At 41.9% G+C, this 24,443-nt stretch overlaps 1 protein-coding gene and 4 non-coding genes across 5 annotated transcripts; all 5 read left to right on the forward strand.

Annotated features, from left to right (window-relative positions):
* Positions 1-2,155: 2,155 nt before the first annotated feature.
* LOC131204695 (uncharacterized) lies at positions 2,156-20,131 on the forward strand. Its single transcript, XM_058196208.1, has 6 exons — positions 2,156-2,178; positions 7,499-12,579; positions 12,729-13,016; positions 14,249-14,517; positions 17,383-17,471; positions 19,243-20,131. The coding sequence occupies exon 2, from the start codon at positions 7,645-7,647 to the stop codon at positions 8,959-8,961; it is 1,317 nt and encodes a 438-aa protein (XP_058052191.1). The 5' UTR covers positions 2,156-2,178; positions 7,499-7,644; the 3' UTR covers positions 8,962-12,579; positions 12,729-13,016; positions 14,249-14,517; positions 17,383-17,471; positions 19,243-20,131.
* On the forward strand, positions 7,095-7,300 carry LOC131204897 (small nucleolar RNA SNORA73 family). Its single transcript, XR_009156668.1, has one exon. It is a non-coding gene; the product is annotated as a small nucleolar RNA SNORA73 family (small nucleolar RNA).
* Positions 13,392-13,599, forward strand: LOC131204898 (small nucleolar RNA SNORA73 family). The gene has a single exon (XR_009156669.1). It is a non-coding gene; the product is annotated as a small nucleolar RNA SNORA73 family (small nucleolar RNA).
* Positions 15,118-15,327, forward strand: LOC131204886 (small nucleolar RNA SNORA73 family). Its single transcript, XR_009156657.1, has one exon. It is a non-coding gene; the product is annotated as a small nucleolar RNA SNORA73 family (small nucleolar RNA).
* Positions 18,368-18,575, forward strand: LOC131204885 (small nucleolar RNA SNORA73 family). The gene has a single exon (XR_009156656.1). It is a non-coding gene; the product is annotated as a small nucleolar RNA SNORA73 family (small nucleolar RNA).
* Positions 20,132-24,443: the final 4,312 nt, after the last annotated feature.

The following is a 24,443-nucleotide window of genomic DNA, read 5'->3' on the forward strand; positions in this document are numbered from 1 at the left end:
AGTCCCAGAATTCCCGCACATCCTCTTCATGATCTGTTTTCCTTGTTACCTTCTGGGAGGAGGCGGCTTGGTAGAAGCAGAACATCCAGACTCAGCTACAGTTTTGTTCCATAAAGTATCAACCTTATGAACTGTCAAGCTTCCTCTTATATTTATTCAAGATGGGCAGTGATTAACATTTATATGTATGGGTGTAGTACACATAAGTACGGTATGCATATAGCATGTCTATATGTGTCTTATACATGTCTACACTTTTGATAGCAGGCAACAGAACTTCATTTTTAATGTGTGCCAGTGTGCCTACAGTAAAAAATGACAATAAAGGTTATCTTATCTTAATCTTTTAAGAGAAGGTTAGGAGTTGAAGTCCAGACATTTTAAACTTCCAAGGTTGAAAAACACTGCTCTGAATTATGGCTTATGCCGAATGTATTGTGTGCAACTTTCTGCAATTGCATAATGTTGCTTGCACATAAAAGGAATACCATGATGAATATATATATATATACATGTATTGTGAAAGCCCAACCATTTGGCGCTTAATTTAAAAAATACATGGCGAAGCCTATAGTATATTGGAGGATGTTGAAGCTGCTAATTTGGTGCTAGCTTCTTAACTATATTTAGTGTTTTTTAAATGAAGGATGTCATGTAGCCCTGGACAGCTAGTGATGTGGCCCCACAAGATCATAAACCTTTAACATTATTAGAATAGAATAGAATAGAATAGAATAGAATAGAATAGAATAGAATAGAATAGAATTCTTTTATTTGCCAAGTGTGATTGGACACACAAGGAATTTGTCTTTGGTGCATATGCTCTCAGTGTACATAAAAGAAGATACATTCATCAACAATTCTAAGGTACGACACTTAATGATAGTCCTAGGGTACAAATAAGCAATCAAATCATACTAGGAAATTATCAATATAAATCATAAGGATATAAGCAACAAGGTTACAGTCATAAGTGGAAGGAGATGGGTGATGGGAACGATGAGAAGACTAATAGTAATGCAGACTTAGTAAATAGTGACAGTGTTGAGGGAATTATTTGTTTAGCAGAATGATGGCATTTGGGAAGAAACTGTTCTTGTGTCTAGTTGTTCTGGTGTGCAGTGCTCTATAGCATCCTTTTGAGGGTAGGAGTTGACACAGTTTACTGATATCTATGTACATTAACTATATTATATATTTTATATGTGGCCCAAGACAATTCCTCTTCACTCAATGCAGCCCAGGCAAGTCAAAAGATTGGACATGCCTGTTTTAAATGGAATGTTGGTTCAAGTAAAAAAAAAGAAAAAAAAAAGAATTTCAACCAAAATCATTTCCAAGGCGAATACATTTACTGGTCCGTTTTCAAATATCTTGGTCACTAACAAGGCAGAATCTTCTTGAAGTTTCACCCCTTGAGCTAAGCAGATCAAGCAATCCAGTCCCTTTTCACCCTAAAACTTTCAGCCACCTCTAGGAAGTATAGTGCAATACAAAGATAGGCTGGGGAAAGCCTTAAGTTTGAGATTTGGAAAATAGTCCTTGCATTCTAAAATAATTAAGAAAAACTACATAATGTTCTTCTAGCAAGTTGATAGAAGATCTGAGAATATTAATGCAGGAAACTGAAAACTAGAGGGGGGAAAATCCTCTCTTGTTAGGGAAGCTGCTAGTCTTTGGTCAATAGGGGGCGTACTTGCAATCGCAGCGTTTCCGCCTTGTTTTCACTTGAAATCTCGTTTTATCTTCGAGATTTTGGGCTCATCCCGTCCGGCTGCACTAATTCGCGCACGCGTACTGTTACCCAAAGAGATGCCCTTTGTAGAAAACATGCGGTTTCTAATTGCACACGGTGGCATTTTCCGTTTGGCAAAGCAATAAAAAGCAGCGAACCAAGACCGCTTCAAGGAATTAAGATTCCTTGAATTAGGATTCCTTGAAAACCAATGTTTTGGCTATGATAATATTTTGTCCCGCACTCTGAGGCATCGCATGAGAACCGGAAGCGAAGGTTGCGTGAAACAAAATCCAATCGAATCTCATTGGCTTTCCTTTTGATCGCCTTCCACAGGATTTCTTCTGCGCATGCGACATTTGCTTTTCCCGGCATCCTCAGCGCACTATAAATACATGCGTCGGAGGGTTTTCCGTTCTTTCTTTGGCACGTGGCCGAGGGAGGTGAGTTTATCCGATGGCCGCTCTTGCTAAATAGGGCGGTGGCGGCAATCGCATAGTTGCCATTTTATTAACTTAAAAAAATTAAGTAGACTTGCACATCCAGATTTATTAATACATTTTTACTGACTTTTATATTCCTCCCGACCCAGAGCGGTTCTGGGCGACTTTAGATAGTCGTGCAACAATTGCAGCGGCCGTTAGAAATTGCGCGAATGGAAGAAGGCTCGACCTTCTGAGAGGCTTAAAGAGGCGGCAGTTAGAAATCCTCTTTTTTTTTCTCCCCAATATATATTTTTTGGTACATTTTTCGTCGTTTTGTATTAGAGTTTAAACTTTGCAACATAGTTACATCCGCATTTTTTTTTTTACAATATACGTACTATTATACCGCCTAGTTGCCGCCATTTTATACAATAGCATGTTTATATCTATGATTATATCCATAATCATGGAAACATCTATTTATTCAAGCGGGACTGGCTTAAAAGTTTTACTAAATTTTAATTGGGGTTATTTATTAATTTTAGTGTTTTAAATTTTTTAAATGTCGGCCACTTTTGTAATATGTTTTGTTTTAAATTCTGTTTTAATTGTGTATATTGTGGATTTTATTTTGGCTGTACACCGCCCTGAGTCCTTTGGGAGAAGGGCGGTATAAAAATCTAATAAAATAAATAAATAAATGGAATAGAATTTTTTATTGGCCAAGTGTGATTGGACACCTTGATCAAGAATCATAAGGTACAACACTTAATAATAGTCATAGGGTACAAATAAGCAATCAGGAAATTATCAATATTATTTATTTATTTTATTTATTTATTTATTTTGAATTTATATCCCGCCCTTCTCCGAAGACTCAGGGCGGCTTACACAGTGCTAAGCAATAGTCTTCATCCATTTGTATATTATATACAAAGTCAACTTTTATTGCCCCCAACAATCTGGGTCCTCATTTTACCTACCTTATAAAGGATGGAAGGCTGAGTCAACCTTGGGCCTGGTGGGACTTGAACCTGCAGTAATTGCGAGCAGCTGTGTTAATAACAGACAGACTTAGTCTGCTGAGCCACCAGAGGCCTTATAATATAAATTGTAAGGATACAAGCAACAAAATTACAGTCATAAGTGGAAGGGTGATGAGAAGATTAATAGTAGTGCAGACTTAGTAAATAGTTTGACAATGTTGAGGAAATTATTTGTTCAGCAGAGCGATAGCATTTAGGAAAAAACTGTTCTTGTGTCCAGTTGTTCTGGTGTGCAATGCTCTATAGCATCATTTTGAGGGTAGGAGTTGAAACAGTTTATATCCAGGATGTGAAGAGTCCGTAAATATTTTCACTGCCCCCTTTGGTGCAGTATACAGGCCCTCAGTGAAAGGCAAGTTGGTAGCCATTGTTCTAAGGTAGATCTCCATATAATCATTCTATGTATTTTAATTTACACTTTTGTACAGTCTTGCCATAATATTGCATACAATAAGTATTCTATCTATTGCTATACTTGTATTTATTTCTGGTTCATTGATTGTCTTTCATCATTGATTTCCTAATCTTTGCATCTGTTATCTAACCAATTATACCTTACCTCCCAGATTGAATAATATTCTGTTTCTCCTTTATCTTTAAATTTCCATGGTCAACCTGTCCATTTTGGTGCAATCTAATATTTTCTTTATTATCATTTCCTCTGTGGGTATGTTTCCCTTTTTCCAGTTTTTAAGTCTAGCCGCTATTATAACATGTAGCATTAAGTACTAATTTTTGTTTTATTATATTTCCCTGTTAATATGCCTAATAGAAATAAGTAATGTTAGTATGCCTAATAAAAGGGTCTCCAACCTTGGTCCCTTTAAGACTTGTGGACTTAAGTAATAAGTTAGTATGCCTAATACAGGGGTCTCCAACCTTGGTCCCTTTAAGACTTTTGGACTCTGAGAGTTGAAGTCCACAAGTCTTAAAGGGACTAAGGTTGGAGACCCCTGGCCTAATAGAAATGGCTTTGAGTCTCTTTGTTGTTGTTTTACCATTTCCTCCAGCCATTTTTTTTATCTGCCCAGTACCTTTTTGCTGATGGACAGGTCTACCATATATGGTAGTGTTGGAAGAAATATCCATCTGGGTTCAGTTCCAAGTGGGGACAAAGACACTGGAAAACATGGAGGCTGCTTGGAAAGATGGTTTAATGGTGGTCAGAATCACATGGCTTGGATTCCTGAACAGAAAAGGGCTGAGATCCTGTGTGCTCCCTGGCTTTATGCTTTCTCTGAGCTTTGAACTTTCTGGGGCACAGGAAGAGTATCCTGATTGGTTGTCAGACTCCCAGGTGGTCTAGGGGTCTTAGCTAACATTGTAGGTTGTCTCAAGCTTGCCTGAGCCTTGCCATGTGGTGAGTTTCTGTTCTATTGTGTTGCAAATGATGGTCCATTGATGAAGGTGGGGGGATTGAGTGAGCTTGGCTGAAGCCTTAATTGCCCATTGACAAAGGTGGGGAGGATGAGTTTCTACCTTTGACCCATTGACAAAGGGGTGGTGGTGGCAGGAAGTTGCAGGGAGCTGCTTTGTCTTTAAAACATGTTTCTCCATTTCTCATCCAGGGAAATATATTCTGCCTTTTAAATATTTTCTAAAATACTTCATTCTTCTAGGAGGGGGGGTGGGTGCTAAATTCCTACAGTAGTATGTTCTCTGTGTCTGTTTGCATTTCCAACATTCTGGGAATGGTTGTTGCCAATCTTTGCTGGCAGTAGATGCCATCTATAGAACATTTTATCACGTTTTCTCTATACGCTGCTGACATTGTCAATCTAATTTCTTTCCCACGATTTTTGCCAAATATCCAGTTCTCTAGTGCACCCAATTTTTTTCGCCCAGGTAGGTTATCATAGTTTCCTTTACTATTTCTTCCATTTTAAAACTCAATACATAGTTGTAGATTTTTTTTATTATCAATTTTTCATCCGTCCCCTGTAGTATCCTATCCAATTCTTGTGGTTCACTATAGAATCTGTATTTTTCTCTGTCCCTCTTATAACTCGTCTGTATTTGCATATAGGGCCACCAGTCCAAATCAGTTTCCTGATTTTTTAATTCCTGTTTCGTTTTTAAATTCCCTTGTTCATTTAATATATCATAGAATTTTACCCAGATCTAACAGATATTAGTGCTTCCATTGTAGATAGCCAGACTTTTTTGCTATAGTGATTCTGTTTTAATTTTTTCCCATATTAATAACAGAGCATTTCTAACTTGGTATCTTTGAAAGTAGCTGTGTGTTTTATTTTTCCCGTCCCATATAAATGCATGAAATCCTCTTTATTTTTAATTAAAGTAACTTAATGGAGTCTTTTGAAATAAAAAAGGGCGAAGTGAATCTTTCAGATAAGGATGCATTGCAGCCTTTGTTCGCACATCCCGGAATTATTATTAAAAATATATTCCCCCTCTTCCCCCTGCGGACGTAACGGGCAAGACATGATTAAGTCTTGTTGAATACTTAGTTGAATTAGCACTGCAAGTCCTTTTAAAGGGAATAATAGAAGATTCTGTGAGTTAGTTGAAACACCATCGGTTCGGTAACAGGGAAAGGATCCTGTTTATTTTTTTATTTTTATTTTTATTTTATTTTTTATTTGAATTTATATCCCGCCCTTCTCCGAAGACTCAGGGCGGCTTACATTGTGTTAAGCAATAGTCTTCATCCATTTGTATATTATATACAAAGTCAACTTATTGCCCCCAACAATCTGGGTCCTCATTTTACCTACCTGATAAAGGATGGAAGGCTGAGTCAACCTTGGGCCTGGTGGGGCTTGAACCTGCAGTAATTGCAAGCAGCTGCTGTTAATAACAGACTGCATTAGTCTGTTGAGCCACCAGAGGCCCTTATTGAGGCTTTAGTAATTACCTAATTCATTAATGGTGACGTTGAAGCGAGTTGGATTATTTTCTTTACTCAAACCTCTTAACGTGTGCCTCCTTGATTAAAAGAATAGCTCTCCTTATTCCGGAAGTTTGTTGAAAGTTGAGTTTTAATGTGCTCAGAAGTTGTGGTAGTGCACGACATTTATGTGCATGGCTGGATCATGCATTATGTTGAGTTAGAATCACTTACAATCGTCTCTAGTTTGCCCATTTTAAGCATAAAACTATAGCTCCAAAACCAGCATGGCTGTACATTATGTACATGTATACGTTATGACTGAAAAAATGGCTTGCTATTTTTTTACAAGTTCATTTCTAAAGTGCTATATCAATTGCTTAGTTCCAATGGCAGTTGCATTCATTTCTAATGTAAGTTTTATTGCAGGGAAGAACTTTCTTGGTTTTTGTTTGCTGCTGCTAAAAATGCCATTTAATTCAAAGAGGAAGATTCAGAAGAATAAAGGTATTGGTAAAAAAAATTCTCTTTTATTTTTTAAGTTTTGATGGACAGCTGTCAAAACTCATTCCAGCCTCCAGCTCTGCTTATTTTGAAAAAAAATACTGCCTGCTCAGAATTAACTACTAAAAAATCCTAAGTGCTCCCACTTATGACTGAATGACTTAGTTGCTTGTATCCTTACGATTTATATTGATATTGTTTCCTACTAGGATTTGATTACTTATTGAACCCTATGACTATCACTAATTGTTGTACCTTATGATTCTTGACCAATGTGTCTTGTCCTTTTACATACACTGAGAGCATATGCACCAAAGACAAATTCCTTGTGTGTCTAGTCACACTTGGCCAATAAAGAATTCTATTTTATTCTATTAATGAACTTGTGCCTAAATAATCTCCAGATTGCAAAGCTTAATTAAAATAAATGTAGCTTCCTTAGTTTAGGAGCAAATGGATTCTTCTCTTGAATCATTGCCCATAGTTCCTATTAAATTTATATAAATGGAAGGATGTATCAAACATTACAGGATCCAACAGGGATACCTGGAGAGTTTGCGCTCTCTCAGCTCTGTCCATGTGGCGTACGGGAGCGTAGGCGTCTGTCCTATGACGTATGGTCCCCTTCCACACTGTTGGAGAGCAAGTTGGACCTCCGTGGTCTGCAGCCTGCATATTCCTACTGCTTCTCTGAGTCTTTTGACTATGACAGAGGAGATAAACCATGCAGGAGACAATTTGATTTGCATCCTCTCCTCTCTTCTCCTTGTTCTCTGCCTGGGATGTCCAGCCTTGGCCATGTTTAAGAATGGTGGATTTCTGGGAGTTGAAAAGCCACAGTTAAAATTGTCAAGGTTAAACACTCCTGCTCTATGTTTTGCTTCATGCTCCATGTTAATCTGTTTGTTTGTTTTTTAATTTTCCCTCACTTTACCAGCCCAGCAGTTAAGCCGACCAATCAAGGAAGAGGAACATATTCCACTGTGCTCTCAGGTCGGGTCGGTAGACGGTATCAGAGAGCAATTCCCTCAGCCATCCTTTTCATCAGAAGGTAATGAGGTTTTTGTGAATCCACCTCCAAAGATGATGAAAGCTTCACCAGAGGCCACCTTTACACCCACGGCGGCAGGACTTCGCCCACGGGAGACTCAGGGGCCTGAAATGGATGACCAGATGAAAAGGATGATTTCAGAGGCCATAGCACAGGGCATCGCTGCAGGCCTACAACAGAGGCAACAGGCTGCTCCTGCGGCACCTGAAACTCCCCTACATCAAGACCAATGCGTGGCATCCCAGCATCAAAGAGATTTGTTCCAAGGGTCCCACTCAACCCCTTCCTCCATGCAGAGCAAGCTATCGCTCTCAGATGAGGACCAAAAAGAGATGGAGCTCTCTGAGTATGAAGGGATGGCTCCGCCTCCCCCAGCACGGCTCTTTCGCCCAGCGCTCTTTAAATCTTTATTACTTAAGGCCAAAGCCGCAGCGCACCTGGGAGCTGACTCAGCTACCACGGAATCAGCATTGAACCCGAGTGAGTTGCTCTTTTCAGAGCCAGTCGCAGAGAAAGAGGAAATCCCATCACCTAAACTATTTCAGGACGTGGTCCAAAGGCAATGGGCCCAACCAGGGGTACTCCCTCCCCCAAGCGGGACGGACAAAAGATTTTATAATATGGCGCCGGATTTCTTGGAGATACTGCAATCACCAACTATAGATGATCCGGTGGCAGCCTTAACCTCCATCCTGTCTAGCGAGGATGGTCTGAAGCCAGAGGATAAGAAGGCGGAAGTGGCCCTCCGCAATATGCATCAGGCGGCTGCCTGGGCGATCAGAGCAGCTACAGCCGCCTCATTCTTCAACAGGGCCTCATTGCTCTGGCTCCGCCAGATGCAAGCGAGGGTTCCCCCTAGTGACCTCCGCTTCCACCAGGACATTAACAAACTGGTAGCGGCTATGGAATTTTCAGCGGATGCCACCTTGGATGCCGCCAGATTTGCTTCTAAGGCCATTGCCTCTTCGGTGGTGGCCCGTCGCCTACTGTGGCTTCGCTACTGGCAGGCAGACACGAAGTTTAAGTGGAAACTAGCTACTGCTCCCTACAAGGGTAGCAAGGTGTTTGGAGAGGTCCTGGAGCCCATTCTAACGGAGACCAAGGACGGGAGAAAGGTCTTGCCTTCTCTATACAAACAAGCTGACCGCCGCCCCTCACCTTATTTCAGTAGGCCTTCCTTTCAGCCCAAAGCCACGGGGTTTAATACCCCTCAATCCCAGAGGGCGTACGCTCACAGACAAGACCAACAACCGGACAGATCTGGGTTTAGGGACAGAAATAGACAATACTTCCAAGGCAAGCAACCATTTCGTGGCACAGGCAATCGTGCCTTTCGCCACTCCAACTGATGGCAGATCCAGCCCTCCCATTGGCAGACCCGAGTTTCCTCACCTTCAAGGTGGCCTTCCTCGTAGATCCTGGCAGCCCTCTCCATAAGAGAGGACCTTTGTATATTTCACCAAAATAACGGTGGTCCTACGACTAGACCCCGATAGGTGGCTCAGTGGCCAATAATTATTAATCCATCAAATTTAATTGGAAACTTGTGTCGTCCTGATTTTCCATGCCTGACAGAAAGTAGCCATTAGTATTTGTCATCTGTGCTTTATAACAGGGCTCTCCAACCTTGGCGACTTTAAGCCTGGCGGACTTTAACTCCCAGAATTCTGGGAGTTGAAGTCCGCCAGGCTTAAAGTCGCCAAGGTTGGAGAGCCCTGCTTTATAGTATAGATTGGTTTTGTATTGTATTTTTTTGTTTTGTTTTTGTTTACACGCATTTTTAATAATTTGTAAATCACCCAAATTGGAGTTGGGAGGCATAAAAGTGATGATATTAATGATAGCAGTTATAGAATATCTGTGAACTGACAACATTTTTTGTCATATTATAAAAAATTACACTGCTTGGAGAGAATGTGGTGGCTCAGTGGCCAAGAGGCTCAGCTTGCTGATTGAAACCAGTAGCAGCTAACCTAAACCATGTACTGTTATTATTTTTTATAAAGCAATAAAATAATATTGAGCAGAATTAAGTTCAGCTTATTGGTTCAACCCTCCTCAACAGTCTCAGTTTCTCGTGTGGCTGCTTGGGAAAATTAATTGCCCTCTCCTAGGCTAGATGTGGCTCAATGGCTAAGATGCTGAGCTTGTCGATTGAAAGGTCGGCAGTTCAGTGGTTCAAATCCCTAGTGCTGCGTAACAGGGTGAGCTCCCATGACCTCCCAGCTTTTGCCAACCCAGCAGTTTGAAAGCATGTAAAAAATGCAAGTAGAAAAATAGGGACCACCTTTGGTGGGAAGGTAACAGTGTTCCATGCACCTTTGGCATTTAGTCAAGCCGGCCACACGACCACGAAGACGTATTTGGACAGCGCTGGCTCTTCGGCTTTGAAATGGAGATGAGCACCGCCCCCTAGAGTCGGGAACGACTAGCACGTATGTGTGAGGGGAACCTTTACCTGGAGATGCCCGATATCCCAACAGCATTCGCATTTCCATGGCATGGAGATAGATTTAGGTCCCTGTTGTTGCTGCCCAGCATACAGTGCCATACAATGCAACAGGGCAGATGGTTGTCTTGTAAATCTTATGTTTAAGACAGGTTGGCATTCGTCTGTCAACATAGGACTCTGGTGAGTTCTTGCCAGGCTGCATTCACCCTTTAAGGCAGCAGCTGCATCTCCAATGAATTTACAAGTTCCCAAGATGATAGAGGCAGTTTGATCTAGCGGTTAACTGGGAGACTGGAGAGTTCTAGTTCTGACTTTCAACCCTAACAAGCAGGGAATGAATGGCAAAGCACTTCCGGGAAACCTTGCCAAGAAAATTGCAAGGATTTGTCCAGGCTGTGCCTGAGAATTGGATCCCAATTGAACAAAAATGAGAGGTCCCAAGTGCTTTTTAAAGGGCTTGCAAATTAAAAACAAACACTTTGATTTTCCCCCTTGAAGTACCAGATTATGAGCCCAGTTTTAACTGACTCTGAAGTATTTTTCCCATTTTGTCCAGAGAAAATTAAAGATTGTTGTTAGTTGCGAAGTCCTGTCCGACCCATCGCAACCCCATGGACAACGTTCCTTCAGGCCTTCCTGTCCTCTACTATCCTCTGGAGTCCATTTAAGCTCACACTGACTGCTTCAGTGACTCCATCCAGCCACCTCGTTCTCTGTCATCCCCTTCTCCTTTTGCCCTCAATCTTCCCCAGCATTCGGCTCTTCTCCAATGAGTCCTTCCTTCTCATTAGGTGGCCAAAGTATTTGAGTTTCCTCTTCAGGATCTGGCCTTCTAAAGAGCAGTCAGGGTTGATCTCTAGGACTGATCGGTTTGATCGCCTAGCAATCCAAGGGACTCACAGGAGTCTTCTCCAGCACCAGAGTTCAAAGGCCTCAGTTCTTTGGCGCTCAGCCTTTCTTACGGTCCAACTTTCACAGCCATACATTCCAACTGGGAAAACCATAGCCTTGACTGTGCACTTTTGTTGGCAGGGTGACATTTCTGCTTTTTTTTTACGCTATCTTCCCAAAGTGAACTCTCCACAGGGCACAGGAAATAGTCTTGCCAGATTTCTGCCCAAACTCAAACCACAACCTGAAGAAAAAGTGGCACTCCTTGGATGTTAGGAGGGCTATACATAAATATCTAAAGAGGACAGCCTCTATTAGAAAGATGTAAAGAGTCCAACCTAGCACATTGGGTAGCAAGATCACACCGTCAACCATAGGCCGGTGGATATGGGCATGCATCCCCAAGACTTATGAGATCCAGGTGCTCCTGTTGCCCAGGGGAGTGACAGTCCATTCGACTAGAAGTGCAGCCATGACGGCTGCATGGAATATTGGGCCTCTCTCGAGGACATTTGCAGGGCGGCAATGTTGTTTTTTCCCATCCCCATTCATACGACACTAGAAGTTGGATGTTGTCTGCTGACACTAGAAGTTGGATGTTGTCTGCCAGCGGCCTGTGGAGCAGAGTTGGACAGTGAGGAGGAGTGGGGAGGAACATGGGCCAGTCCTGGAATCTGGGGAAGGCTCAGATGAGGGCTCTGTTGGAGGCAGAGAGGGGGGCAGGGCCATGCAACGGGCTCCAGAGGTGGACAGCAGAGAGGCAGAGGAACAGGAGTCTGACATCAGCGGGGCAGAGGTACAGGGGGAGCCTGTTCCCAGTGTGCATTTGCAGAGCAGGCAAGAACAGTTAAAACAAAAGAGACAGCTCTGGAATAAGGCTTGGAGATGATTGGCTCTTCCCATAAGACATAAAGGAGCAAAGGCACGTGTGCTCTTTGCAGGAAACAACTTGGTGCTGGCTGGCTGGCTTCAAGACTGCAGCTATGTGTTGACTTTGTTCCGTGTGGCTTTGCAAAGTTAATTGCCAATTAGGTCTTGGCAGCGTGTCAAGGGAGATAAAGGTGGGCGCGCCATTATCCCTAAGAACTGTGGCAAATTTCTATCTGAATCTTTACAATTATTTGGGACTCCTGAATGAACAGATTGGGAATGAACAGGCTCTGAATGACCAGAATGACCAGAATTCACAGCCATGAAAATAATAAAGAGTTTTTGGGACTCACTGTGCTGTTATTGTATCAGGAAGCGTAGGTCAGAACAGGGTGTCTTCACCTCAGCTGAAGTGGCCTTTGGCAGACGACTACTTCAAAATAGTGCATACAGAATTGGGGACTCGGGACCAGACTGCTACCCATCCTTAGGACAGCCAGCTTTGGAATGTCCCTTTTCTTGGATTCTCAACTCTTACCCGACATGCTCCTTCTCGGTGTGCTGAGAGAGAATCCCACCCCATCCGCCGTGGTGACCATCTGGTCCGAAGTCCAGGAGTGATCCGAATCTGCACCGAGAAAAACTTCCAAGTCAATCACTACGCCTTCATCAAAACTGGGCATGCTCAGGCAGAGGAGGCGGGACCAAAGACCTGATTGACTCAAGCTCCAGCAGAGGAAGCAGAGTTCATAAGGTGAGGAAACACCCCTGAGTTTTTTCATACGTTGCCCCCATATCGAGGGTTAGGGTTTTTCTATTGAATTGAATTACTGAGATCTGGAGCAATCAAAAATCTACTTCCAGATTCTGAAATGGTCATTTTTGTTTGCTTTTCCTTGTCAGGTTATTTGAAAGGAGGAAAAACTCTGAAAGCAGCAACTGTTCTCAGTATTGCTGTGGAAGATAAACTACTTGGACAGGCTTACTTGGAGGAATAAAAATGTTAGACCAAGCAGCATCAGATAGAAATCTGGCATTAATGAACCAGCCAGAACGCAGGACAACTCAAAACCACGCAAGATCGGAAGATGTGGAGGGTCCTGGCGCACAGAACGGCCAAGAGTTTGACCTGACTGAATGGATAACATCATCAACTCTTCTGCAATGTAGACTGCGGCAGCAATTAACGAGGTTGGTTACAGAACAAAGACTGCATCTGCGATGAAAGTACAAACTCTAATTTGGTTTTTCTTAAGTTTGCCATGAGAACCTGCCTTTATTTTGTAAATGATCATGTATAGTTGAACATCTATGAACTTGCTAATTCGCATTCAGCCCAGCTATACTTTTAACAAACATAGTTTAACCAAATTTTGGGGATTCTGCTTGATGCCACTTCTGTGGCTAGCTGGGCTCATGCCGAACAAAAGGTGTTGAGAGGAACTCACTCCTCCCCCTGGGCTGTTGTAACTTTGAACAGTTGTAAATCAAGGACTATCTGTATATTGCTCCAGTGTCCTCCCCCCCCCCCCCGGAGAAATGAGAGGTGGTTTCTGATGCATTTCCCCAACAGGGATACCTGGAGAGTTTGCGCTCTCTCAGCTCTGTCCATGTGGCGTATGGGAGCGTAGGCGTCTGTCCTATGACGTATGGTCCCCTTCCACACTGTTGGAGAGCAAGTTGGACCTCCGTGGTCTGCAGCCTGCATATTCCTACTGCTTCTCTGAGTCTTTGTGGACCGTGACAGAGGAGATAAACCATGCAGGAGACACTTCGATTTGCATCCCCTCCTCTCCTTGTTTTATGCCAAGGGTATCCAGCCTTGGCCTTGTTTAAGGCATGTGGATTTCTGGGAGCTGGAAGTCCAGAAGGCCTAAAATTGTCAGGGTCAAAACACTCCTGCTCCATGTTAATGTGGTTTATTCCTTAGATGTGGGGTTTCAAGGTTTTGAACTGGAGAACCTAATTCACAGTTCCTTGCATGCTTTCATAAAATGAAAAAGGATGTAGGGTTTTATTTGTAAGTTGCCTCAAGTTGTCCAACCAGCTCTAGTTTACATTTACTGAAAACGGCAATAAACCGCAAAATTGTATGAATGTATTCGTGATCATATTTTGCATGTTTCTCTGTGTCATATATATATGTGTGTGTATGTGGCTATATATATATAATATCTTTTGAGAGTTGAATGCAATGAAATTTCATTTTAAGGTATGTTGATTATTGTACATTTAAAGTGACAAACTATGCTATTCTATTCTATTCTATTTTATTCTATTCTATTCATGACCTTAAGATGATAAAGTTTCTGCTTTTAGTTAATGGGTATTTTTCTATTGAATTGAATTACTGAGATCTGGAGCAATCAAAAATCTACTTCCAGATTCTAAAATGGTCATTTTTGTTTGCTTTTCCTTGTCAGGTTATTTGAAAGGAGGAAAAACTCTGAAAGCACCAACTGTTCTCAGTATTGCTGTGGAAGATAAACTACTTGGACAGATTTGGAGGAATAAAAATGTTAGACCAAGCAGCATCAGATAGAAATCTGGCATTAATGAATCAGCCAGAGCCCAGGACAACATCGCAGAATGTGGAGAGTCCTGGCGCACAGAACGGCCAAGAGTTTGACCTGACTGAATGGATAACATCATCAACTCTTCTGCAATGTAGACCGCGGCAGCAATTAACGAGGTTGGTTACAGAACAAAAACTGCATCTCCGATGAAACGGTACCAACTCTAATTTGGTTTTTCTTAAAGTTTGCCGCGAGAACCTGTTTTATTTTGTAAATGATCATGTATAGTTGAACATCTATGAACTTACTAATTTGCATTCAGCCCAGCTATACTTTTAACAAACATTGCTTAACCAAATTTTGGGGATTCTGCTTGATGCCACTGGTGCCAGTAGCCGGGCTCATGCCGAACAAAAGGTGTTGAGAGGAACTGTTAAGTGAAGAAGAGGATGAACTTCATCCTGAATTCCTCTGCCTTTGTCAACCCTTTTATATGTTACTGGAACTTGATAACTTGAGTATTTGAGTTTTCCCCTCTTAACATTGGTTTATAGCTTTGCAATCGTGTATGTATTAAAGCTTTGCAAAACGTGTATGTATTAAAGATCAAATGTGGGCCCAAATTGTTGGGGGCCATAGGCTGACGCTAAACCGCTTAGAAAGGGCTGTAAAGCACTGCGAAGATAATTGCTGGATGCTAATTTCTTTCCGTTCAGTTTTATCTTGAGCCACAGTTATTTGTGGTTCATGTGGTTATTTGTGGTTCACATAACAATCCAGCGGGGACACCTGGAGAGTTTGCACTCTCTCAGTTCTGTCCATGTGGCGTATGGGAGTGTAGGCCTCCGGGCTCTGTGACATATGGTCCCCTTCCACGCTGCTGGAGATCGAGTTGGACCTCCGTGGTCTGCAGCCTGCATATTCCTACTGCTTCTCTGAGTCTTTGTGGACCGTGACAGAGGAGATAAACCATGCAGGAGACAATTCTGCTTGTTTTCTTTGTGCCTGCCATTTCTGTATGTTCCAATGCAGGGGTCTCCAACCTTGGCAACTTTAAGACTTGTGGACTTCAACTTCCAGAATTCCTGGCTGAAGAATTCTGGGAGTTGAAGTCCACAAGTCTTAAAGTTGCCAAGGTTGGAGACCCCTGTTCCAATGGAACCTTCAAAAAAAAACAAAAACCAACCGTGAAGGAGAAGGTTGTTAACAAACATTACAACCCGACCAACAAGAGCCACAGATTGAAGAGGTTAATTTACTATTTTGTCTTTCTGATTGTGACTACATGTTTACTGGACCCGTGTCCTTCCTGGCTGGTACTGGCCACTCAGGAGGTGACATGAGGCTGGCTCCAGAGGATTATCAACGCTTCTTTGTTGGAAGGGGTTTTCCCTGCCGCCTTGAAAGAGGCGGTGGTGAGACCCCTCCTCAAGAAGCCCTCCCTGGACCCAGCTATTTTGGGTAATTATCGTCCAGTCTCCAACCTTCGCTTCGTTGCGAAGGTTGTAGAGAGTGCTGTGGCGCGACAGCTACCCCAATACCTGGATGAAGCCGTCTATCTAGACCCGTTCCAGTCCGGCTTCCGACCCGGATACAGCACGGAGACAGCTTTGGTCGCATTGGTGGATGATCTCTGGAGGGCCAGGGACAGGGGTTATTCCTCTGCCCTGGTCCTATTAGACCTCTCAGCGGCTTTTGATACCATCGACCATGGTATCTTGTTGCGCCGGTTGGGGGGATTGGGAGTGGGAGGCATCATTTATCGGTGGTTCTCCTATCTCTCTGACTGGTCGCAGACGGTGTTGACAGGGGGGCAGAGGTTGACCGCGAGGTGCCTCACTTGTGGGGTGCTGCAGGGGTCGATCCTCTTGCCCCTTCTGTTCAACATCTATATGAAGCCGTTGGGTGAGATCATCAGTGGCTTTGGGGTGAGATACCAGCTGTACGCTGATGACACCCAGCTGTACTTTTCCACCCCGGGCCACCCCAGTGAAGTTGTCGAAGTGCTGTCCCGGTGTTTGGATGCCGTACGGGTCTGGATGGGGAGAAACAGGCTCAAGCTTAATCCCTCCAAGACGGAGTGGCTGTGGATGCCGGCACCCCGATTCAGTCAGCTGCAGCCGCGGCTGACTGTTGGAGGCGAGTTATTGGCCCCAAAGGATAGGGTGCGCAACTTAGGTGTCCTCCTGGATGAACGGCTGTCGTTTGAAGATCATTTGACGGCCGTCTCCAGGAGGGCCTTCCACCAGGTTCGCCTGGTTCGGCAGTTGCGCCCCTTCCTTGATCGGGATGCCTTGTGCACAGTCACTCATGCGCTCGTTACCTCTCGCTTGGATTATTGTAATGCTCTCTACATGGGGCTCCCCTTGAGGTGCACTCGGAGGCTTCAGTTAGTCCAGAATGCAGCTGCGCGGGTGATAGAGGGAGCTTCGCGTAGCTCCCATGTAACACCGCTCCTGCGCAGACTGCACTGGCTACCTGTGGCCTTTCGAGTGCACTTTAAGGTTTTGGTTACTACCTTCAAAGCGCTCCATGGCTTAGGGCCTGGGTACTTACGGGACCGCCTGCTGTTACCGCATGCCTCCCACCGACCTGTACGCTCTCGCAGAGAGGGACTTCTCAGGGTGCTGTCCGCCAAGCAATGTCGGCTGGCGGCCCCCAGGGGAAGGTCCTTCTCTGTGGGGGCTCCCACACTCTGGAACAAGCTTCCCCCGGGTTTACGCCAAATACCTGACCTTCAGACCTTCCGCCGCGAACTGAAGACACATCTTTTCATTCGTGCGGGGCTGGCTTAAATTTTATCGATTTTAAATTTTATCGATTTTAAATTTTTTTAATATTAATTTTAATGGTGTTTTAGTTTTATATATTTTAAAGTTTTTTAGGCCAATTATAAAATAAGTTTTTTAATTTGTATTTTAAATTGTATATTGTATTGTCTGTTTTTACTTTTGGCTGTACACCGCCCTGAGTCCTTCGGGAGAAGGGCGGTATAAAAATCGAATAAATAATAATAAATAAATAATAATTGTGTATTTCAGCAGGCTGTTGGAAGCTCAACCAGGAAGATGACGGTGGCAGCTCAGTCTTGAAATGGTGGGAGGAATATTTTGAAGCCCCTGTCTCTCAGGTACTCCATATCAGGTGTCTCCAACCTTCACAACTTTAAGACTTGTGGACTTCAACTCCCAGAATTCCTCAGCCAGCTCTGTCTCCAACCTGGGCAATTTGTGGACTTCAACTCCCAGAATTCCTCAGCCAGCACAGCTCAAAGCTCAGCAAAACTCAAAGCTGGCTGAGGAATTCTGGGAGTTGAAGTCCACAAGTCTTAAAAGTTGCCAAGGTTGGAGACCCCTGATCTATATGCTATTTTTTTTTCTGTGACTTGCTTAAATTGTAACAAGCCTTTGAAGGGAGGTGATCTTCCAAGTTATCAAGTGAATGTTGTTTTTTTTCCTCTGCTGATGATCAGACTACTACGGGTAGTCTGATAGTTCTCGATTTGTGACACAAAGGGACCAGAATTTCTCATGGTACGCAAGGTTGAATAAGTCGGCCTGTTTCTACCACATTTTTGGCCCCACTAGTGAATCACTGGCCATTAACTAACCCAAAATTTCCCCCCACTTTCCCTCATCGACTTGGCTTGGTCCAAAGCCAGCTCAGAAGGTTGAAGCTGGTGATCACTTGACCCTGGGATGCCGCAACTATTACAAATGCTGGTTGCCAAGCACCCAAAATTTTCTCTAGGGATGCTGCAACTACGAGTACATTACTCACTCCCCCCACCCCCCTGGGCTGTTGTAACTTTAAACAGTTGTAAATCAAGGACTATCTGTATATTGCTCCAGTGTCCCCCCCCTCTGCCCCTGGAGAAATGAGGGGTGGTCTCTGATGTATTTTCCCAACAGGGGCACCTGGAGAGCTTCCTTAGTTTAGGAGCAAATGGATTCTTCTCTTGAATCATTGCCCATAGTTCCTATTAAAATTTATATAAATGGAAGGATGTATCAAACATTACAGGATCCAACAGGGATACCTGGAGAGTTTGCGCTCTCTCAGCTCTGTCCATGTGGCGTATGGGAGCGTAGGCGTCTGTCCTATGACGTATGGTCCCCTTCCACACTGTTGGAGAGCAAGTTGGACCTCCGTGGTCTGCAGCCTGCATATTCCTACTGCTTCTCTGAGTCTTTGTGGACCGTGACAGAGGAGATAAACCATGCAGGAGACACTTCGATTTGCATCCCCTCCTCTCCTTGTTTTATGCCAAGGGTATCCAGCCTTGGCCTTGTTTAAGGCATGTGGATTTCTGGGAGCTGAAAGTCCACAAGGCCTAAAATTGTCAAGGTCAAAACCCTCCTGCACCATGTTAATGTGGTTTTTTTCTTAGATGTGGGGTTTCAAGGTTTTGAACTGGAGAACCTAATTCACAGTTCCTTGCATGCTTTCATAAAATGAAAAAGGATGTAGGGTTTTATTTGTAAGTTGCCTCAAGTTGTCCAACCAGCTCTAGTTGAAGTACATTTACTGAAAACGGCAATAAACCGCAAAATTGTATGAATGTATTCGTGATCATATTTTGCATGTTTCTCTGTGTCATATATATATGTGTGTGTGTGTGTATGTGGCTATATATATAATGATTATCTTTTGAGAGTTGAATGCAATGAAATTTCATTTTAAGGTATGTTGATTATTGTACATTTAAAGTGTCAAACTATGCTATTCTATTCTATTCTATTTTATTCTATTCTATTCTATTCATGACCTTAAGAGGATAAAGTTCCTGCTTTTAATTAATGGGTATTTTTCTATTGAATTGAATTACTGAAGTCTGAAGCTATAAAAAAATCTACTTTCAGATTCTAAAATGGTCATTTTTGTTTGCTTTTCCTTGTCAGGTTATTTGAAAGGAGGAAAAACTGAAAGCAGCAACTATTCTCAGTGCTGCTGTGGAAGATAAACTACTTGGACAGGCTTGGAGGAATAAAAATGTTAGAGCAAGCAGCATCAGATAGAAATCTGGCATTAATGAACCAGCCAGAGCACAGGACAACTCAAAACCACGCAAGATCAGAATATGTGGAGGGTCCTGGCCCAGAGAATGGCCAAGAGTTTAACATGTCTGAATGGATAACATTATCAATGCTTGTGCAACATAGGCTGCAGCAGCATTTAGAATGTTGGTTATAGAACAAAACTGTACCTGCAATTGGCATTTGAACTGATAACAGTACAAACTTGGAGTTATTTGGGTTTTTTTTAGTTTGCCATGAGAACCTGTTCACTTTATTTTGTAAATGAACATGTATTATTGAACATCAGTGAACCTACTAATTTGAATTCAGCTGAGCTATACTTTAACAAACCCTGCTTAGACAAATTTTGGGGATTCTGCTCGAGGCCACTGCTGTAGTTGGGGGTGTGGGTTTAAAGATATTGAGAGGAACTGTTAAATGAAGAACAGAGCAATTACCATATTGAATTCTACTGTTTTCTATTTCAATTATATAGAATGTAAAGGATGTTTGTTTTTATTTTTATAGTTCTAATGTACACTGAAGATGCATTTAATTTCGTTGTACCATATGCAATTACAATAAAGTAAACTAAACTTTAAATAGGAACATAATCCTGAATTCTTCTGCCTTTGTCAGTCCTTTATATATGGTATATTATTGGAACTTGATAATTAAGTATTTGTGTTTTCCCCTCTTTAACATTGGTTTATGGCTTTGCAAATCTTTATGTATTTATACACATGTATGTATTAAAGACCAGTACCAATCATTTTATGTGTAAGTTTTCATGTTATTGATTCATTCAACTATAATTGATTAATTCAACTATAATTGATTTTTAACACCATTGCAGAAATAGTTCTCTAATGTTTTCATGATCACTGATTTGGCCAAAGTTGAGAATTTCCCCAGTTTACACATTACTACATTTCTGTACTTTCTGAGCAGCTTGTAGTATTGGTATTGAGGTTAAAACAAAAATTTGATAAATTGCATCCTTTCAATCTGATGTGGCACCATTTGAAATAACATGATGTTACTCTACACCCAGTTTTCCAAGTGTCCTATTTTTATGGTTTGCGAAGTTCACATATTAATGGATACTTCAATTGATGGTTTCCTTGGCTTGCCACTTAACATTGGAGAATGCCCTGATCCATCTGTTTCAAAAATGTGCACTGAAATTTCTTAGGCTTCCTCTGTATAAACTTAAGTGAGTAAAGTGCACAATCTTTAAGAATGAGAAAGTGAATTTTTGGAAGGGATAGGATCCGATTGTATTTTTAGGCTCCGTTTCCTCCAAGAATTATGTCAGATTTCTAAGCCTTTTTTTTTTCTGGTTGTGTAGCAATCCTGTAAGCAGTGGTGGGATTCAGCCAGTTCACACCACTTGGGGAGAACCGGTTGTTAACTTTCTGAGCAGTTTGGCAAACTGGTTGTTGGAAGAAGTCATTGGGGCAGAGAACCGGTTGTCAAATTACTTGAATCCCACCACTGCCTGTTAAGATAAGGTGATAGCACTAGATTGCAAAAGACATTACGTGCAATGCCGGTTTTCCAAAAATGACTCATTGAGCCGCCCTTGTATCTATTAAAATACTAATTGGCAGTTGATGAGTAAGCTGAAGACTTTGGAATGTTGTCTTCCTAGCATATTCCTGCAGGTGCAGGATGCGCATTGCAGATCATTGAATGCTTCACACGGTCAGCTGTGTCTCCAGGGCACAGGCCCGTGGCTTGCACATCTTTGTTTATTTATTTATTTATTAATTAGATTTCTAGACCGCCCTTCTCCCGAAGGACTCAGGGCGGTGTACAGCCTTATTAAAACACATAGGTACACAATAAATTTAAAATACATTTAAAATGAAATATTTAACCGGCCAATTTAAAACTAAAAACGGTCAAACGACCGATATAAAACCCTAAACTATAAAATCACCATTAAAAACCCATAACTTAAAAAACTAACCCAGTCCAGCGCAGATAAATAAGTAAGTTTTGAGCTCGCGGCGAAAGGTTCGGAGGTCCGGAAGTTGACGAAGTCCTGGGGGGAGCTCGTTCCAGAGGGCGGGAGCCCCCACAGAGAAGGCCCTTCCCCTGGGTGTCGCCAGACGACACTGTCGCGCCGGCGGCACCCTGAGAGTCCCTCTCTGTGAGGCGCGCAGGTCGGTGAGAGGTATTCGGTAGCAGCAGGCGGTCCCGTAAGTAACCCGGCCCTATGCCATGGGCGCTTTAAAGGCGTTCACCAACACCTTGAAGCGCACCGGAAGGCCACAGGTAGCCAGTGCAGCCTCGCAGGATAGGTGTCACTCGGGAGCCACGAGGGCTCCCTCTATCACCAGCGCAGCTGCATTCTGGACCAACTGCAGCCTCCGGATGCCCTTCAAGGGAGCCCCATGTAGAGAGCATTGCAGTAGTCAGGCGAGGCGTCACAAGGCGTGGTGACTGTGCACAAGGCATCCCGGTCTAGAAAGGCGCAACTGGCGCACCAGGCGAACCTGGTGGAAAGCTCTCCTGGAGCGGCCGTCAAATGATCTTCAAAGACAGCCGTGCATCCAGGAGAACGCCCAAATTACGCACCCTTTCCGCCGGGGCCAATGACTCGCTCCCGACAGTCAGCAGCGGACTCAGCTGACTGTGCGGGATGCCGGCATCCACAGCCACTCCGTCTTGGAGGATTGAGCTTGAGCCTGTTTCTCCCCATCCAGACCCGTCGGCTTCCAGACACGGGACAGCACTTGATAGCTTCATTGGGGTGGCCGGTGTGGAAAAGTACAGCTGGGTGTCATCAGCGTACAGCTGGTACCTCACACGAAGCCACTGATGATCTCACCCAGCGGCTTCATATAGATGTTGAACAGAAGGCGAGAGAATCGGCCCTGCGGCACCCACAAGTGAGGCGCGCGGTGACCTCTGCCCGTCAACACCGTCTGCGACCGGTCGGAGAGATAGGAGGAGAACCACCGATAGCGGTGCCTCCACTCCCAACCCCTCCAACCGGCGCAGCAGGATACCATGGTCGATGGTATCAAAAGCCGCTGAGAGGTCTAATAGGACCAGGGCAGAGGAATAACCCCTATCCCTGGCCTCAGAGATCATCCACCAAGCGACCAAAGCCGTCTCAGTGCTGTAACCGGGTCGGAAGCCGGACTGGAGCAGGTCCAGATAGACAGTTTCCTCCAGGTGCAGGGGAAACTGATATGCCACCATACTCTCTACAACCTTCGCGAGCGGGTTGGAGACGGACGATAATTACCTAAAACAGCGGGTCCAGGAAGGCTTCTTGAGGAGGGGCCTCACCACCGCCTCTTTCAAGGCGGCGGAAGACTCCCTCCAACAAGGAAGCACTCGTAATCCCCTGGAGCCAGCCTCGTGTCACCTCCTGAGTGGCCAGCACCAGCCAGGAGGGGCACGGGTCCAGTAAACACGTGGTGGCATTCAATCTACCCAGCAACCTGTCCATGTCCTCGGGAGTCACAGGGTCAAACTCATCCCACACAACATCACCAAGACCGCCCTCAGATACCTCGTTGATTATTGTACATTTAAAGTGTCAAAGTATTCTATTGTATTGTATTCTATTCTATTCATGACCTTAAGAGGATAAAGTTTCTGCTTTTAATTAATGGGTATTTTTCTATTGAATTGAATTACTGAAGTCTGAAGCTATAAAAAATCTACTTTCAGATTCTAAAATGGTCATTTTTGTTTGCTTTTCCTTGTCAGGTTATTTGAAAGGAGGAAAAACTTTGAAAGCAGCAACTATTCTCAGTACTGCTGTGGAAGATAAACTACTCGGACAGGCTTGGAGGAATAAAAATGTTAGACCAAGCAGCATCAGATAGAAATCTGGCATTAATGAACCAGCCAGAGCACAGGACAACTCAAAACCACGCAAGATCAGAATATGTGGAGGGTCCTGGCCCAGAGAATGGCCAAGAGTTTAACATGTCTGAATGGATAACATTATCAATGCTTGTGCAACATAGGCTGCAGCAGCATTTAGAATGTTGGTTATAGAACAAAACTACCTGCAATTGGCATTTGAACTGATAACAGTACAAACTTGGAGTTATTTGGGTTTTTTTTAGTTTGCCATGAGAACCTGTTCACTTTATTTTGTAAATGAACATGTATTACATCAGTGAACCTACTAATTTGAATTCAGCTGAGCTTTACTTTAACAAACCCTGCTTAGACAAATTTTGGGGATTCTGCTCGAGGCCACTGCTGTAGTTGGGGGTGTGGGTTTAAAGATATTGAGAGGAACTGTTAAATGAAGAACAGAGCAATTACCATATTGAATTCTACTGTTTTCTATTTCAATTATATAGAATGTAAAGGATGTTTGTTTTATTTTTATTTTATTTTATTTTATTTTATTTTATTTTATTTTATTTTATTTTATTTTATTTTATTTTATTTTATTTTATTTTATTTTATTTTATTTTATTTTATTTTATTTTATTTTATTTTATTTTATTTTATTTTATTTTATTTTATTTTATTTTATTTTATTTTATTTTATTTTATTTTATTTTATTTTATTTTATTTTATTTTATTTTATTTTATTTTATTTTATTTTATTTTATTTTATTTTATTTTATTTTATTTTATTTTATTTTATTTTATTTTATTTTATTTTATTTTATTTTATTTTATTTTATTTTATTTTATTTTATTTTATTTTATTTTATTTTATTTTATTTTATTTTATTTTATTTTATTTTATTTTATTTTATTTTATTTTATTTTATTTTATTTTATTTTATTTTATTTTATTTTATTTTATTTTATTTTATTTTATTTTATTTTATTTTATTTTATTTTATTTTATTTTATTTTATTTTATTTTATTTTATTTTATTTTATTTTATTTTATTTTATTTTATTTTATTTTATTTTATTTTATTTTATTTTATTTTATTTTATTTTATTTTATTTTATTTTATTTTATTTTATTTTATTTTATTTTATTTTATTTTATTTTATTTTATTTTATTTTATTTTATTTTATTTTATTTTATTTTATTTTATTTTATTTTATTTTATTTTATTTTATTTTATTTTATTTTAT

The sequence above is a fragment of the Ahaetulla prasina genome, chromosome 10 (assembly GCF_028640845.1).
Source record: "Ahaetulla prasina isolate Xishuangbanna chromosome 10, ASM2864084v1, whole genome shotgun sequence".
Lineage (NCBI taxonomy): Eukaryota > Metazoa > Chordata > Lepidosauria > Squamata > Colubridae > Ahaetulla > Ahaetulla prasina.